At 41.7% G+C, this 15759-nt stretch overlaps 1 protein-coding gene across 2 annotated transcripts in view; it reads left to right on the forward strand.

Moving 5' to 3' along the window:
- Positions 1 to 13081, forward strand: part of LOC104966875 (secretory carrier-associated membrane protein 1) — a 397416-nt gene extending 384335 nt beyond the window's left edge. The window contains exons 6-10 of one of the 2 annotated variants that reach the window (XR_800690.1): positions 6461 to 6620; positions 7093 to 7194; positions 8009 to 8126; positions 8720 to 9134; positions 12779 to 13081. Coding sequence is in view for 1 of the 2 variants with exons in the window: in XM_010796196.1 (XP_010794498.1) it covers positions 6461 to 6620; positions 7093 to 7194; positions 8009 to 8126; positions 8720 to 8869 (530 nt within the window). In the remaining variant the exon portion in view is untranslated. Of the gene's footprint in view, positions 1 to 6460; positions 6621 to 7092; positions 7195 to 8008; positions 8127 to 8719; positions 11788 to 12778 lie in introns of those variants that run through there. The other variant, XM_010796196.1, reaches the window with a different exon arrangement.
- The last annotated feature ends 2678 nt before the right edge of the window (positions 13082 to 15759 follow it).

Below are 15759 nucleotides of genomic sequence, written 5' to 3' on the forward strand. Positions count from 1 at the left end.
TTGAAAACTGTACAGTACAGACAGCATATGTCAGGACACCATCCTTTCTGTAGATTTCATGTGATACCATAAAACATAGTTATGAACATTACAACAACAAAAAGTGTTCTTAAGTCTATAAACCTGAAAGCTGGATATTCAAGCTCAACAAGAAAGTGATGTCATACGACAGAAACCAAATGTTTGGCTTGTGTCACTGTCGACACATGATTCCCGGACGTGCCTCAGATATCTGAATGAAGTTTTTTATCTCCACGTTTTTTTAATCGGAGCTGCGCCTGCTCGAGGGTTATATCACTCCGGCCACCCTGAAGAGGCTATGCAGGGTTCAGTGTGGAAAGAGATGGAAACGAGGGACGGACAGATGGATATTTGGCCCTGATGAGAGCTTATGGAGTTTCCACTTAAGGAAAATAATAATGGCAGCTCACCAGCTAAAGAGCCAAACTCTCTAGAGTGAATACAAAATTTCTAGACAAGTCAAGCATCCGATAGCACACTTGGTGGTAACATATGGATGTAAACAGTATAGCATACCCGTTTTAACTTTCAAATATGCCGTCTGAAAGCAGATCCTGAGTGACAAATGGATATAAGGGAGTCTTCACTGCTATACATATGTTTCTCTGTGCAATCAGAGAACCCTGAGCTCAGTTTAGGAGCAGCTACGACCATCTGGCCACTTCAAGGCCACGGCTGCTTCAGGCCCATCAACGGGCACATGCAGGCAGATGTTTAACGTCTCACAAGCAGGGCAGGGTGTTCTCTACTAATGTATCACTTTTTCCATATCAAAAGAAGCTAAGGTTATCTTATGTTTAATTCTCTCTTAAACAAGTAGCCATATTAAGATTCAAGATTCAGAAGCTTTATTGTCAATGAAAACTTTAAGTCTCAGGCCACTCTACTACAACATGCATCATACATAAACTAAAAGAGGACATAATGCTCAGGTCAGGTTCATGTTTGTATTTTGTGTCTCTACTTGCACATGTCTCGATTCTTTAATGTTCAAAAGGCTCTTTATTTTTCTCATGCTGCAGAACCTATTTTCACCCTACTTCTGAAACCAGAGCCCAGTCTGCTCTGATTGGTTAGCTGGCTGGCTCAGTTGTGATTGGTCCACCCCTAAGCATTGTTGGAGCGCTGGCCAATAGAAGCGAGAGTTTTACATAGTGATGTCACTGTGTTATAGAAGTAGACAAAGGAGTCCAATGGAGACGTTTCAGACAGAACTTTGGTGCCGTCTGCTGGGGGGGCAGCATAAGAGCCGGTGACACCAGCAGAATCAATAAACTGATCAGGAAAGCTGGGTCTGTCATCGGCATCAAGCTGGACACGTTTGAAGCTGTGGTGGAGAGGAGGACACTGAACATATGGATGTTTGTTATTTTCAAGTACTGTTTATTTTTCTTTAAATGGTTTATCACCAGAGGTGGGAGTAAGTCCTACATGTGCAAGCCATGAGCAAGTCTCAAGTCTTGACCTATAAGCAGCGTTTCCGCCAGGGGGCTGTCTTGCCGTCATCGCACCGGTTCGGGTAGAAGGCCGGAGGGAGGCACCACTAGGGGCCCCACTTTCGTCCGGCAGACGTTGTCGTCTGGTCTGTCCACCTTCGTCGGGGGGGCTCGGCACGCCATTCTTAGGAGGAGGCGTGTCGTCGGTGTGCGGGTCCACGCTTCGTCCGGGTTCGGACTTCGTAACCTAGGTGAGCGCAGAGAGGTCGCTACTGAGGCCGACTTTTTGGAGAGGTCGGGACGTCGGCATGAGATTCCAAACCCGGTGCCGGAGGCGTCTAGCGTCCTAGCGTCTGTCGTTGTCACCCTCGCGGGGGAGGCAGAGAAGCGTACTTGCTCGTCCGGAGGCAATCTATCGGTCTAGCGGTCGTCGTTTGTCCACGCTCGGCGAGGCAGAGAAGCGCTGCGAGAGGCTCGCTTTTTGTGGGGTCGTGTCGGTGTGAGCTTGTCCACGCCTCATCCGGAGGGTCTACGTACGCGTTGATTTTGATGATGAACAATTATTCGTCCTCTACCGGATTTTACCCAGACATTCGAGTCGCTCGTCGATCGTACGATTGTCTACGGTCTACGATTGCCCATCGAACCTCCGACGACTTTTTACGGGCTGACGGAATGCGCGAGTGATTCTCCTTTGCGGCGAGTAGCGCGCGTTTCGCGCGGGTGCAGGCACGACATAAGGACGACGCGCGCTGAAGACCTCTGCGAGCCCCTTTGTTAGAAGTTATCCAGCGGGTTTTATTAAGGGTGGTCTGAGGAAAACGGGGGGAGGTTGTTCTACAGGAACACGGAAAACGGACAAAGCGAGTAAAGATTCGCGGTATTTTGAGAGCGCTAAGAAGAGAGCTTACATAATTATAAACCTGCGGGCAGCCGAGCGCCCGCCCGACGACAAGTCCCGGGCAGGGAGTCGACTTTNTTCGCTCCAAAGTGTTTCTGAGGGACAGCCAAGCAGCTTAAGTGATTATAAAACTCATCTGACATCCTGACACTGGGAATAGATTTGAAGGACTGCTGAAATGAAAAGACCAGAATAACTTTAAGCTCGAAGGATTCAATTGTGAGGGTCTCAGTAATGCATCATTGGCCCTGTGGTTGTAGAAAACAGAGAGATAGAGAGGAACCAGCTTACGCATGGCTCAGGCCTGAGTCCACAGAGCATCTTTTCCATCGAAGACAGAAGACGGGAACTATCATAACAAAGAGCTTTTCGAGCCGAGAGGATGTTGCTGCTGGTTGAGTGTTTTTTAATATGTACAACACATACTTTAATATGAGCTTCCTGTACTTTAATATGAGCTTCCTGTACTTTAATATGAGCTTCCTGTACTTTAATATGTAAAACATCAATTCGTGTTGGACCTTTATCTCCTCGCTCTACGGCTGTCAGTCGGCTGTGAGTATTGAAGCTCATTCAGACAGAGTGTGAGAGAAACTTCTTCTGGTTGGCTGTAGTAGTGAAAACAAGGTCAAACGAATGTAGAGCAGCACAGATAGATAGTGAGCTTCAAGGGGAGAGAAGCTACCTTGTCTAGATATCCATGCCTCGTTCTTCCGCCTCAAAAGCATAGCTTGTCTCCCCCGATCACGAACCGATCACTGCACCCTGTACGGTTCACGGTACATGTTTTACAGAAACAAAAATCCCGCGCCAGACTAACAACAGCGTTTATATATATATATATCTATATATATATATATATACTGTGGCTGCAGGGAGTGCGGTCTTCTTTCAACCAGAAGGTCGTGGGTTCGATCCCAGCCCATGCAGTCAACATGTCGATGTATCCTTGGGCAAGATACTTAACCCTGAGTTGCTCCCGATGGCCGGGAGCAACTCAGGGTTAAGTATCTTGCCCAAGGATACATCGACATGTTGACTGCATGGGCTGGGATCGAACCCACGACCTTCTGGTTGAAAGNAAAGGTAAAGAGATGAATGGGGCCATGTATCGTAGATTTTGGAGTGACAACCTCCTTCCATCAGCAAGGGCATTGAAGATGAAACGTGGCTGGGTCTTTCAGCATGACAATGATCCCAAACACACCGCCCGGGCAACGAAGGAGTGGCTTTGTAAGAAGCATTTCAAGGTCCTGGAGTGGCCTAGCCAGTCTCCAGATCTCAACCCCATAGAAAATCTTTGGAGGGAGTTGAAAGTCCGTGTTGCCCAGCGACAGCCCCAAAACATCACTGCTCTAGAGGAGATCTGCATGGAGGAATGGGCCAAAGTACCAGCAACAGTGTGTGAAAACCTTGTGAAGACTTGAAGAAAACGTTTGACCTCTGTCATTACCAACAAAGGGTATATAACAAAGTATTGAGATGAACTTTTGTTATTGACCAAATTTGACCAAATGTTCCACCATCATTTGCAAATAAATTCTTTAAAAATCAAACAATGTCATTTTCTGGATTTTTTTTTTTCATTTTGTCTCTCATAGTTGAGTTATACCTTACATGAAAATTACAGGCCTCTCTCATCTTTTTAAGTGGGAGAACTTTCACAATTGCTGGCTGACTAAATACTTTTTTGCCCCACTGTTCATGTGTGGTACATTTGATCGACCATAGATCATTTGTGGTGAATGAACAGCTAGCCTTTTATTCACCATATAAATCCCCATCTTTTTAACCTTAATTCATCCATTTCTTAAAAGTAGACATGATAAAGACGCTCAATAGCAATTTCACCTTTAATAATAATAATAATACCTTTTATTTTAGGTGCCTTTCATGACACCCAAGGACACCGTACAATTTGTTAAAAAAGAAAACGCTAATAGGCAACAGAACATGATAAAAACACAAACAGCAAATCATGGAGGAGACAATCAAGCTTACTAGATCAGTGTTAAGCACTCACCATTTGTAGGTGAGCTTGTTTGGCCTGAAATGAAATTAATGCAACAATTATTTTTGATTTCATACCGTGAGTTTCTTACATAGATGGTTCTATCACAAAATTGGGGAACCAACTTTTTAAGAAAAATCTGTAAAATTCCTACATGTGTCCTTCCTAGTTTGAAGTTCTTTTAGATTGCTACTTGTGGGAAAGTTATATTACTAGAATATGAATGTAAAGTAATACTATATGTATTTTACAACCAAAGCAGAATGAAAGCATTTTACTGAGCCTGGCTGTAACTTAGCTTGTTTTTTGTCAAGGTTTCTGGGGAACAGATGGCAATATCTGTTTTATGGAAGATTGTTCTAGGTGTACACACTCACTGTTCACACATGCTGTATCCACCCACACTTTGTTGCCGAAATGAAACACTTCCAACTCTCTCCAGTGAAATAAAAAAGATGTAGTCTTCATAGCTACTACGACACTATAGTGTTACAGTCCGTCTACAAACGCTTAGGTCTGCAAATAAAGCTGGTCTGAACTCTGAAGAAACTTTAACAAAGGCTATTTATTATCTTTTGAATAAAACAAAAAATTGGTGACAAATTGTATTTTCAATATTATTTCATCAACAAGATCCCCTGAATAAGAAGAACTGCATTGTATCCCCCTTTAAGCTTCACAAACGGCATCCTACTGGTGCTCAAAAATTACAATTCCCTGGGATTCCGGGAATGAATGGCCTGGAGTGTCACTCGGCACATGACGAGGGCAAGTGGTGCAGTCATGTGGTCTGATGAAGTATTGGTCAGATGATTGCTTAAAGGTTAGTTTAGATACAGACTTCAGAGAGCAGTAGAAACCATGTCTCTATCCCCCGTCCTTCAGTTTGAGTTCATACGCAGATTATTTGGAGATAAGCAAAGAATTTCATACTTTTAGCTTGAAAAGGATCTTGAGCACACATCAGCCCCACCCCCCACTCTCTCCTGTTGTGTCAGCAAGCAGGCTCCTGTCATATTTCACACTGTGATGTCAAATCAACTCATTCCTACACTCTGTTACTGTACAATGCCATGACAACGAAGGCAGTGTAAGGATCCTAAAACTGCATTATTAAATACATGTGTGTATTCTTTTGGAAGCTCTGAGGCAAATGAGAGAAAAATAATTCTGGAGATCCCATTTCCTAGTCTGATCAAAATCGCGTTCTCTCTTGTGTTTGTGACTTAACAAGGTCACTTTTCGAAGTCACCTGGTTGTTGTTTTTTTAAGCCAATTTTCTAAATAGAATACAATTATTATTCATGTGCTTTAGACATAAGGTACATATCTTGCGTTTTAGCGAGTTATGTAACCATCCTTAAACCACGGATGTACTTTTTTTAATCAGCACTTATCTGCTGTTAGGAAAAACAGAGTCTTATATAGCCATAACATCTCTGTGTCACCGTTAAGGAAAGGTATGGCTCCACACATTATCATTCAAGCATAGGGGAAAACACACTTGCTTGTCTGTATTTCTACAAACCAATCACAAGTGTGTTAGGTGATGCTAGGCCCAGGATGAAGCGTAGGAGCACAGATAGCCTGAAGAGAGGGGAATGCTGTGTGCAAATACTGGTACAATGGCAGGTTTATTCCAACAGTTTTATTTGGTGAGTCATTATTTTACGGCTATGTAAAATCATGGGGCTGTGGTGCACGCCAGCCTCTTGGCAAAATGAGGTATTACAGTAGAAAACAGCCAAATTATCCAGATAATCCAAAACATTTGTTTTTCAAAAAAGTCATGACCACAGGAAAGCAAACAACTCGGATCATACAAAAATAAATGGACAACATGATTTTAATTCTAACTTTCCTCCCGGGGCCTCCGTAGTTCTCCATCCTGCACAGTCCCACATGTTGAAATATTCAGTGTCAGTGTGCAGCAGTGTGAGGACACTGGACACTATCTGTACAGTAGCCAGACACCAGCCTGCTTTCTGAGCTCTGACGTATACAGTGACACATTGAGGCTGCCACACTGTCCCACTCCCCCTGAAAGCCCCATCCATACCCTGACTGCATCCTCTCTCTCTCATACTTCAGTTCACACTGGGACGCTGCTGGCTAACCTGGTGGGCTGCCTGGCCTGGTTCTGTGTGGACGCATCACACGGAGTGGACTTCGGCCTGTCCATCCTCTGGTTCCTGCTCTTCACTCCGTGTTCCTTCGTCTGCTGGTACAGACCCCTTTATGGAGCATTCAGGTAAACAACACAGATGTATTTGGAATGACGTGTTTAGGTAGGCCAGCACAGAACATTTGACCTCTACAAAAGGGAAGAAGGAACTTCCAATTGGATTTTGGATTGTTCCTGGAAAAAAGATATGTGGCAAACCGAAGTTAGTGATACATATAGAAACTGACAAGGTCATATTCACAAAGGAAAAAGACTTTTATGATTTTTAAGATGGAATCAAATCACCAGAAGTAAAATGCTGATGTTATACTACAAACGGACTGCACCACGAACAAATGGCTTAAGTTGTGTTTGGCATGATGACGTTTAGTAATCCAACTTATTAGCAATAGCCTTTTCAGTGAAAGCTTTATAATGTACAAGTTGGGTATTAACTGACTTATTTAATGCCGTAGAAGAAAAAGTTAAAATCTCTGATGTATGTGATAACCACACATGTTATTTCTAGCATCTAACCAGATGTTCTCTCTTTCTGCAGGAGTGACAGCTCATTCAAGTTTTTTGCTTTCTTCTTCGTGTACATCTGTCAGTTTGGCATCTACGTTCTCCAGAGTATTGGCATCGCTGGTTGGGGCGCCAGGTGAGACAAATCATTAAGGAATGTGAATAATTCTACTTTCGTTTTCTTAACTTTGAAGTTCATTTAACATCTAGTTTCTTTAAGGATGAAATGTCCAGATCAATCCTTGATTTTCTTTCTTTTTCTTATTGTTGAATGATTGTTTGCTGATCTGGCAGAAAAGGGGATAAGAAATCACAGTTAGATTACACATAAGTTATACTTATCTCAAATCCAGCAAAGGCAGTTATTTTTAAACATGATAAGAATGCAGAAATAACCAAATGCAATTGAAACAGTATAGCAAATACGGATGTAAACTATTAACGCACACAATCCTGACCCCCAGGAGGCATGTACAGGAAGGTCGGAGTTGGAGGGGGATTTCTTTAAAGACACCATTTGGGCTGTTAGAAATCTTTTTTTGTCTTTCATGTACTGCAAGGGAAATCTAAAAAAAAAATTGAATTACATTTTGACACACTAAATACGGAAAATATATGTAAATAGGACAATACTCATTAGCTCCATCTCCAACTTTCTTATATTACAACCATTTGGAGTTTAGAATATTTTCTATCCTGAAGACAAATCTCAAATATTTATTTAAAATCTCTAGGAATACCCCAAAACAGCTGGACATACAAGCTTTCCGTACAGATTGTGCTAATAAGAACATTTTTTGGGGAGTATTTTCAGCTGTGGATTATTACACAGGTAATGCTCTGTTTAGTGTTTACAACAGCAGGATGGTGTAGGGTGGTGTCAAAAAACAACAGTGCCACATTGTTGACTGACGAAAAATATATAATATCACTCATTTCCTGGTTCTCAGCGGGTGGATCTCAGCGCTGACCGGCCTGAATCACAGCGTCCCAGTGGGCATCATCATGATCCTCATCGCTGCTCTCTTTACCTCGCTGGCTGTCATGTCCCTCATCATGTTCAAAAAGGTAGACTCACAGGAACAAAATGAATCAATCTGCCATTAAAGTCTGCTCATCTGAGGTGGAAGTACTATAGTACAAATACTTCGTTAGTGTACTTAAGTTACATTTTCTGGTATCAGTATGACTTTTTACTTTGACTTCTTACATTTTTAACACAGGTTTGTTCCTTTAGTCTGAATGTGTGTTTGGTGTCGTGATCATTATTTAGAGCCATTGCGTGCCTATTGATTTGAATACGATCCGTGTATCCATCATTTCCTGGTCTTCTCTAAAGAAGAGGGACCAATGAAAACGTTGTCATGTTGCCGTTGTTCAGCATGGAAACATTCATTAGCTAACAACTAGGGATGTCCCGATCACCTTTTTTTGCTCCCGATCCGATTCCGATCATTTGATTTTGACAATTTGCCGATACCGAGTTTTCCCGATCCGATCTACTTAAGTACTTTTCGAAGCCCATACTTCTCTACTCTTACTTGAGTAAAGAAGTTTAGTCAGTACTTCTAATTTTACCAGAGTATCTTTAAACACGAGTATCTGTGCTCTCTGCTGCTCAGTTGTAACCCATCTCTTGTTGCCCTCCTCTTCCTCATCAGGTCCACGGGATGTACCGTACCACCGGGGCCAGCTTTGAGAAGGCCCAGCAGGAGTTTGCCACCGGCGTCATGTCCAACAAGACGGTCCAGACGGCCGCTGCTAACGCCACCACCAGGGCGGCACAAGGAGCCTTCAAGGAGCAGATCTGATTGGCCTAGAGAGCTCGCTCAACCCTCCGTCCCTCCCTTTCCCCCCTCCTCTGCTCACACCCAGCTTCCACTTGAGCCAACTGTCCTTGTTTGAACACATGGAGAGTCCCCCAGCCTTCTGACAATATCAAAGTGTTTCATGCGACGGCGCTACGGTTAGCCTTCCATGACCTGTAATCTCAGTGATAAAACACCCACTGCAGGCAGGATCCAAACAGCTCCATCACAGACTCTGCACTCCTACCACTCCACCATTTTTCTCTGTGTGAGTTTGTGTGTGTGGCCAACTGAATTAATGTTTGTGTGCCTATTTAAATGTCCGTCTGTCCTCCGTAGACAGATTCTAATGTAGCTGAACCAAGTCTTTCTAACGTCCCCTCTCACTGCAGGTGCTCCCCAGCATTATTGGCTTACCATGTATCCGAGCCTTACCTTGATTTATAAACCTAATCTCTCCTTCCTGTTTTTAAATTAATGTATTAATAGTACAATCTCTAGCAGTAGCATGCTCTGATTGGATCTGCTGTGAGTTAATAACAAATCACTGCTGCCCCCCGGTGGACTGACCATGAACTGTTGAAGATGAATGCCGTGCATTCCAGTTCACTGCCTTGCCTTCTTCTACTTTCTGCTTGCCTCAGAATTTGATTTTTCTTTACAGTGAAGGCTCACCCAAATTTCAATATTTCAGTATCAAACATGTTACTTTGTTGAGAGACTCAAGGGCTAATGTGATTTTATTTATCAAATAATATAGCAAGTAAAAAGTCTTCACATTCTTCGTTTTCTCAAGCCGGAAAAATACTTTGTTCCTGATTGGAATATCTTAACGATCATTGGATTTATTCAAATGTTGTGCAGACCTTCATGCTCCTCAGAGGATAAATCCTACCTAATTGGATGATCCCCTGACTTTAACTCTCGTCCCATCATGAGATTTGCATTTATGGTTATTGAAATATATTCGCATTTATCAGATGGATGGCCATGACCTTTAGCACATACATGCATGTCCCATTCCTGATGAAAGTAATCAGTTTGATCATTTTAAAGGTCTACATTTCAATTTGTGAAATTAGATGTTTGATCAAATTCCAGCAAAACTAATGACATTCTAATTAGCTTCACTTTTTTAATGCATAATACAAAAATATTAGCATGCTAACAAGCTAAGCTTACATGGTAAACATTATACCGGCTTAGCAATAGCCTGCTAGCATTGTCATTATGAGCATGTTGGCACGCTGTTAGCATTTAGCACAAAGCATCGCTACTCTGTAGAGTCTTAGTCTTGTTACTTGAAAAATGACTGGACTGATTCATAAATATTCAATAATTGCCTGTCCATTGACTAACTGACTAATCGTGTAAGCTCCATTGCTGTATAATGTAGACTTTGTAACATTTTAAAAGCCACCTTTCCCGCCAACAACGGTGTTTGATACTCAAAGTATGTTTGGGTGAACTGTCACTTTAAAGTTTGCTTTTGAGTTGTTATCCGCTTTAAATATTTAGCTTATAACGGTCTACATATCCATTGTGAAATGTTGCCAAGTTGCACTTTAAATCTTTGTCTGCACACTGTAAACTGTGCAAAAGGAAGGATATTTATAAAACGACCTCTCGCCTTCCTGCTCATTCGTGCCCATAACTACCAGCTGAGTTCAATATAGTTCACACATGAAGCCTACCTGTTCATGTCCTCTCCTCAGAAACAAATACTGACACCGTGAACATACAGTACCACTCTCCTGTACAGATGCATGTTTATACAGTTTTTGTGAAGGGGGGAGTGTAACTCGTCTCCAGCTTTTCTTGTGTTCCTGGAGACTTACCTCAGTTGTACTCAGGATGTGCTCTTCACCTGCATGATGAGGTTACAAAAATATGAAATTAAACACTAACTGGACCCTGTTTTTAAATATATGTGCTATAAATCAACATGTTGCAATACAAAAGAGGCTACAAATGGGCCAGTCAAGGTGATGTCATGCTCTGATAATTACTTGCATATTCATAATTAGACAATTGTGGATTGACGATCACTGAATTCAAATCTGAAGACTTGCATCGGTCATTCTTTTTGAAGTCTCCTAAAATCCCTGGTTATTTAGACTTTCAAATGTATTTGATCTGCTAAAATGCGTTTGAAAGTGTCCCTTTCTACATGTTTCTTTAGTAAGAGCTGCAAAGCTTTTCCACAGTCTGAATGTGTCTGATCTGTTTTGTGTGTTGTGTCTCATGTTCAAACCAGTCAAGCCTTTATATGTGTTTGATGTGTTGGAGTGTAAATAGAAGGGATTTGGCCTTTAAGTCTGAGTCTGTGTGCAGGGCAGAGTCTGGCTGTGGGTCTGTGATCCTTCTGGATTTATTTCAAAGCTTCCTGCAACATGCCTTGTTTTGCTCTCTGCTCACATCTCATCTCTTCTCTTCACACTGGATTGATTTGAACCAGTGCATGTGTATTCCTGAGTACATTTACGTACGAATCAACGTGAGATTATTCCTCAAAAACAATCAAACTGAGTGGCACTTACAGTATTTGCTGTTATTTTTGACTTGCTTAAGAAAACATGATATATGTGAGAATGGCGTTAGATTGCAATGTGAACTGTGTGACGTGCTGTAGATGGGCTGTGGCTTAAGCATCATGATCAACATGGATTGTAGTAGAAACACTGACAGTTAAATCAATTCAGAAGCATCTCTAAGAAGTCAACTCTTAATTAAATGATCAAAAAGAAAATAGAAAGGGATGTTTGTATATTTTGTAAGATTTATCATGAGATGGCCGGCTGTTCGCTCTTGATTTCGTTGTCATTTTAAGATGCACTCTGGTTGGACTTTCAATCGCATGTTGAGTAGCTTGAGTTTTGTATATTTATTGTATTAACACTGAATTAAACTCTTCTTCTGTATGTGTTTCAAGCTCTCTTTTTGTTTATATTCATGCCTATGTTTGTACTCTATGTGGGGAAATTATTCAGACAAAACAAGGGTTTAGGTTGTAAAAAACCGGATCCATGCTCTTAAAAAGGCAAACTCAGGGTGTACTGTAAGTGGGCTTGCACCAGCAGCTAATAACCAGATGAGGTCAGTAGTCATCAAATAACATGAGAATAGTTTCCCTTCACTGCAAATGTTTGGAAGAATGATCCTTTCATTAGAGATAAAAAGTCAGTTCTCATATATAGAATCAACGGTAAGGTAGCAAACATTTTAAATAACTTGGCAAAGGAGAATGTCCCCATGCATAGAACATGAAGAAGGCTTAATACTAACCATTACAATAACCAAGAAAAAAAACCATAACATATGGATGGGAAGTGTCTGCAATAGAACTCCATGATGTTATGTCAACGTTACGTTTGTAGGTTGTTCCAAAATGGCCCAAAAATGGTTGATGCCTTTAGCATTGGTATTCCTACTCTTAATAAAAGCAGTAATAATATGACCCGATCCAAAAGTCAGCTTTGAGTCTGATAACATTCATTCTCTAAAATATTTGTATCTGTTTTGAGTAAAAAACTATGTTAGAGAATTATGTAATAAAGTATTTCTGTAATGCTAGTATAGCATACTTTGTTGTTGAAAATTGTTTGAAAGCTTTGTTTGAATTGGATCATGTTAACATCTTAAGATAGGCTTTAACTAACTAATCTTAACCCAATCCATAACTGAATAACATTTTTCTTTGTATTCCTTATCTTTACTTGACTTGTTTTAATCGTGTATTCCTGACTTTGATATGAATTCATGATAGGATTTTTTGAAGTACTATTCATAGTGGCAGTGGCAAAAGCTGGCAGCATAAACACTCACACTTTAAGACAATTGCAGGCCAAGTGCTGACTGGCTAAAACAAACCTGTGAAATAAAAAAAAAAAAACACTCTCTCTCACTTAACAGGGAGCTGGAAGCAGACCCAACAGTGCCAACAGGAAGGGGCAGAGTGGAGGAATAGCAGACCCCAGAGCTGCTCCTCTTAAATGCCTTCCATACATTACAGCGTGTGAAAACAGCCTGCTGTCAGCTGCTGCGCTCACAGCTGCCACAGACATTCAGCTGAGTGGGCGCAGGAAGTGGATTACTGTGGATGACATACAGGATTACACTTTTAATAGCTTCAATCTACTCTGATTTGCAAACATCAGCTGGACAACTGACAGTGTGTGTCAAACTAAATCATTAATTAAAATGTTTTAAAGCACATTTCTTGTATCCTAAAAGATAATGATTTACTGGCATCACCATGAGAATACATTCATTCTTCTTCTTCTTGTCCGAGATGTAAAAGTAAGTCCTGAAAACTGAAAGCCTCTGGTTACAGGCCAACAGTTTCTGCTGCACTAGTCAGATTTGTCATGTGTCTAATCTGGAAGTCATCAAGCGCTGTGTTTAGTTTTGAGTTTGCTGGTGGATGAAGGGAGCCACAGGGTTGTGCCAGAGGCTGCTCTGTAGTCCACATGGAGGGAGGAACATCTGGGGAGCGACTCTTCTGATGTACACACACACACACACACACACACACACACATTTAGTAGCTCCTAAGGAAGAGAAGATACATTTATTGTTCATTTTAAAGAGCCATAATTGATATTTTAGGATTAAAAAAAACAAATGAAAGCAGTTTGACAAATTTTAAAGGGGTCCTAGTGATGAATTATCCCACACATCTGCACATCCTGTGGTTCTATGGAGCATTGTAGCGGGTTTTTAGCATCGTTTAGCTGATCGACTCAATTTTCTTTTACCGTTTTAGTTCACTCTCACTGCCTCGTAGTGCTGACAGACACAGTTTGAGATAAGCTGGTGAACATAGTGAAGCATTTATCAGCCAAATGTTTTCCTCGAGATGGTGGTGACTAACAGCTGAGCTAAAAGAGAGTGAATATTGGGCATCAGGTGGACACAAACATCACTTCCAAAGTAATGCATGCCTGCTAACTGCTTGGTGTTTAAATAAGAATCTGTTTTGATAACAAGGTCTCAGGTTAGTATGCTGCTCCCTCCACCTCCAGGAAGGTTTTCAATCCTTCCTCTAACAGAAAGTTAGATGTTTACATAAAGTGTATACTCCAATAACCGTTTTGGGTGCTTCTTTAGTCCAGCTTCTGTTACCCTTTATATCCCGTATGTAAAATGCATCACCATTGCAAAACCATAACTCAGGTATAATGTGAAAAACAGAGAGCATACCCTGAAGGAAAAAGTCTCAATCAGTTAACTATTTTGTAAGGACTTGTAACGGGTGTTCATTTATTTGTAAATGTATTTGGTTGGATATGAAGCATACGTATAAAAACACACACTTACAGAGTTAAGTTCTGCATCAGTGGAAAAACTGATCACCCACTGGCTGGAAAACATTCCCACCCACACCTCAAGGGCCAAACCGAGGTCTCAGCACCAAGATGGCGGCTTCACTTGCTCCATCTCCTCCCCTTACCCACAGTAAAGCTTCTATTGGATAAAAAACTGAAACCAAACCTTGTTTTTTTTCTCCCTTGTCTTTATTCGTTTGGCAGAAACAAATGGGAACAGATAGGACACTATCTACGACTCCCTGAAACCAGACATTACTAACAGCAATACTTCATGTGTGTCCTCATCATTCATGTCCAAGTTGTCTCCTGAAAGAGGAGCAGACCCTTCACAGGTCATGTTTTAGCTCAGGCAAGGATAATGCTCACTTCATTTTCAGGGTTTTGCAGAATAGAGGACAAACAAAATGGACCCGAGAGCTTCCTCTGCCCGTCCTTGTGCAGTCTGTGTGAAAAATAACTTCTATCGATACATTTCAAGGGTCTCTGTGGGACTAATAAAAGGTATTCTGATTCTGAAAAACATTTATCATTCAAATAACAGTACATTCTGTAAGCTTTAAAGGACATCCACTCTGAGCTGAAGCCATTTATTCTGTGAGTAGTTTATTCTGACTGAGTAGTGGTTCCCTTGTTGAGTTAATACTCACAAACAGTTTACACATCCAGGTTTTGCAGGCTGTGTTTCTTTTTTAGGCAAGAGTGTCATCATCAGCCCAGCCTGGATCAAGCTGACCAATCATTCTGCGATCATTACTATGTACAAAATATATATAAATCACACTTATTTACAGAGCATGTGGAGACAGAAAAAGCCTCCCTGGGCGTCCACACGGCTAAACACGAATACAATAACAGACGCAGCACCTTTAGTGGCTGAAAGACAAACACTGAGAAAAAAAAACTTGGCACTTGTAGATTCCTCCAACATAATCACAAAACAGAGTCAGGTCTAGTGGTAAACAACGCAGGGGCCTCCATTTCACAGGCCAGTGTTTTGAGAAAATACAGAAGGGCAGGTGTCTCTCGCCTCTTCCTCCTCCTCTTCTTCTTCTTCTTCTTCTTCTTCTTCTTCATTTCCCAACAGGACAAAAGTATCTGAGCTTCAGAGGAGGCAGATGAGGCTCTTGCCCTCCTCGATCTCCTCCTGGACCTTGTCGCTGGACGTGGCGATCTCGGCCTGTGCGGAGAACACGGCGCAGAGGAAGGTGAGCACGGTCCCCCCCATGGCGGTGTAGAAGGCCCAGCCCATGGAGCACAGCCCGGCCCGGTACGGAGCCGCGTCGGCCCCGCAGTACAGCTGCACCTTATCTGAACCCCAGCCAGCGGGGTACAACATCAGACCCAGGATCAGAAACAGACCTGCAACAAGGAAAACATTACAGGGTGTGTTAACTGATTGTAGTTTATTGCAGTTTACTGAAGGAAGAAACAATAAGACTGTTGAGTGCCAACATACTGGTGAGCGCGACAGTAAATTCTTGACCTTGGAAATATTTACTCACACCCACTTAGTGGCTTTTCTTTTCATTGACCTGGAATTAAGATTGTTTGTCAAACTCAGTT

This window comes from Notothenia coriiceps, unplaced genomic scaffold (assembly GCF_000735185.1).
Source record: "Notothenia coriiceps isolate Sejong01 unplaced genomic scaffold, NC01 NC01_scaffold00037250, whole genome shotgun sequence".
Classification (NCBI taxonomy): Eukaryota; Metazoa; Chordata; class Actinopteri; order Perciformes; family Nototheniidae; genus Notothenia; species Notothenia coriiceps.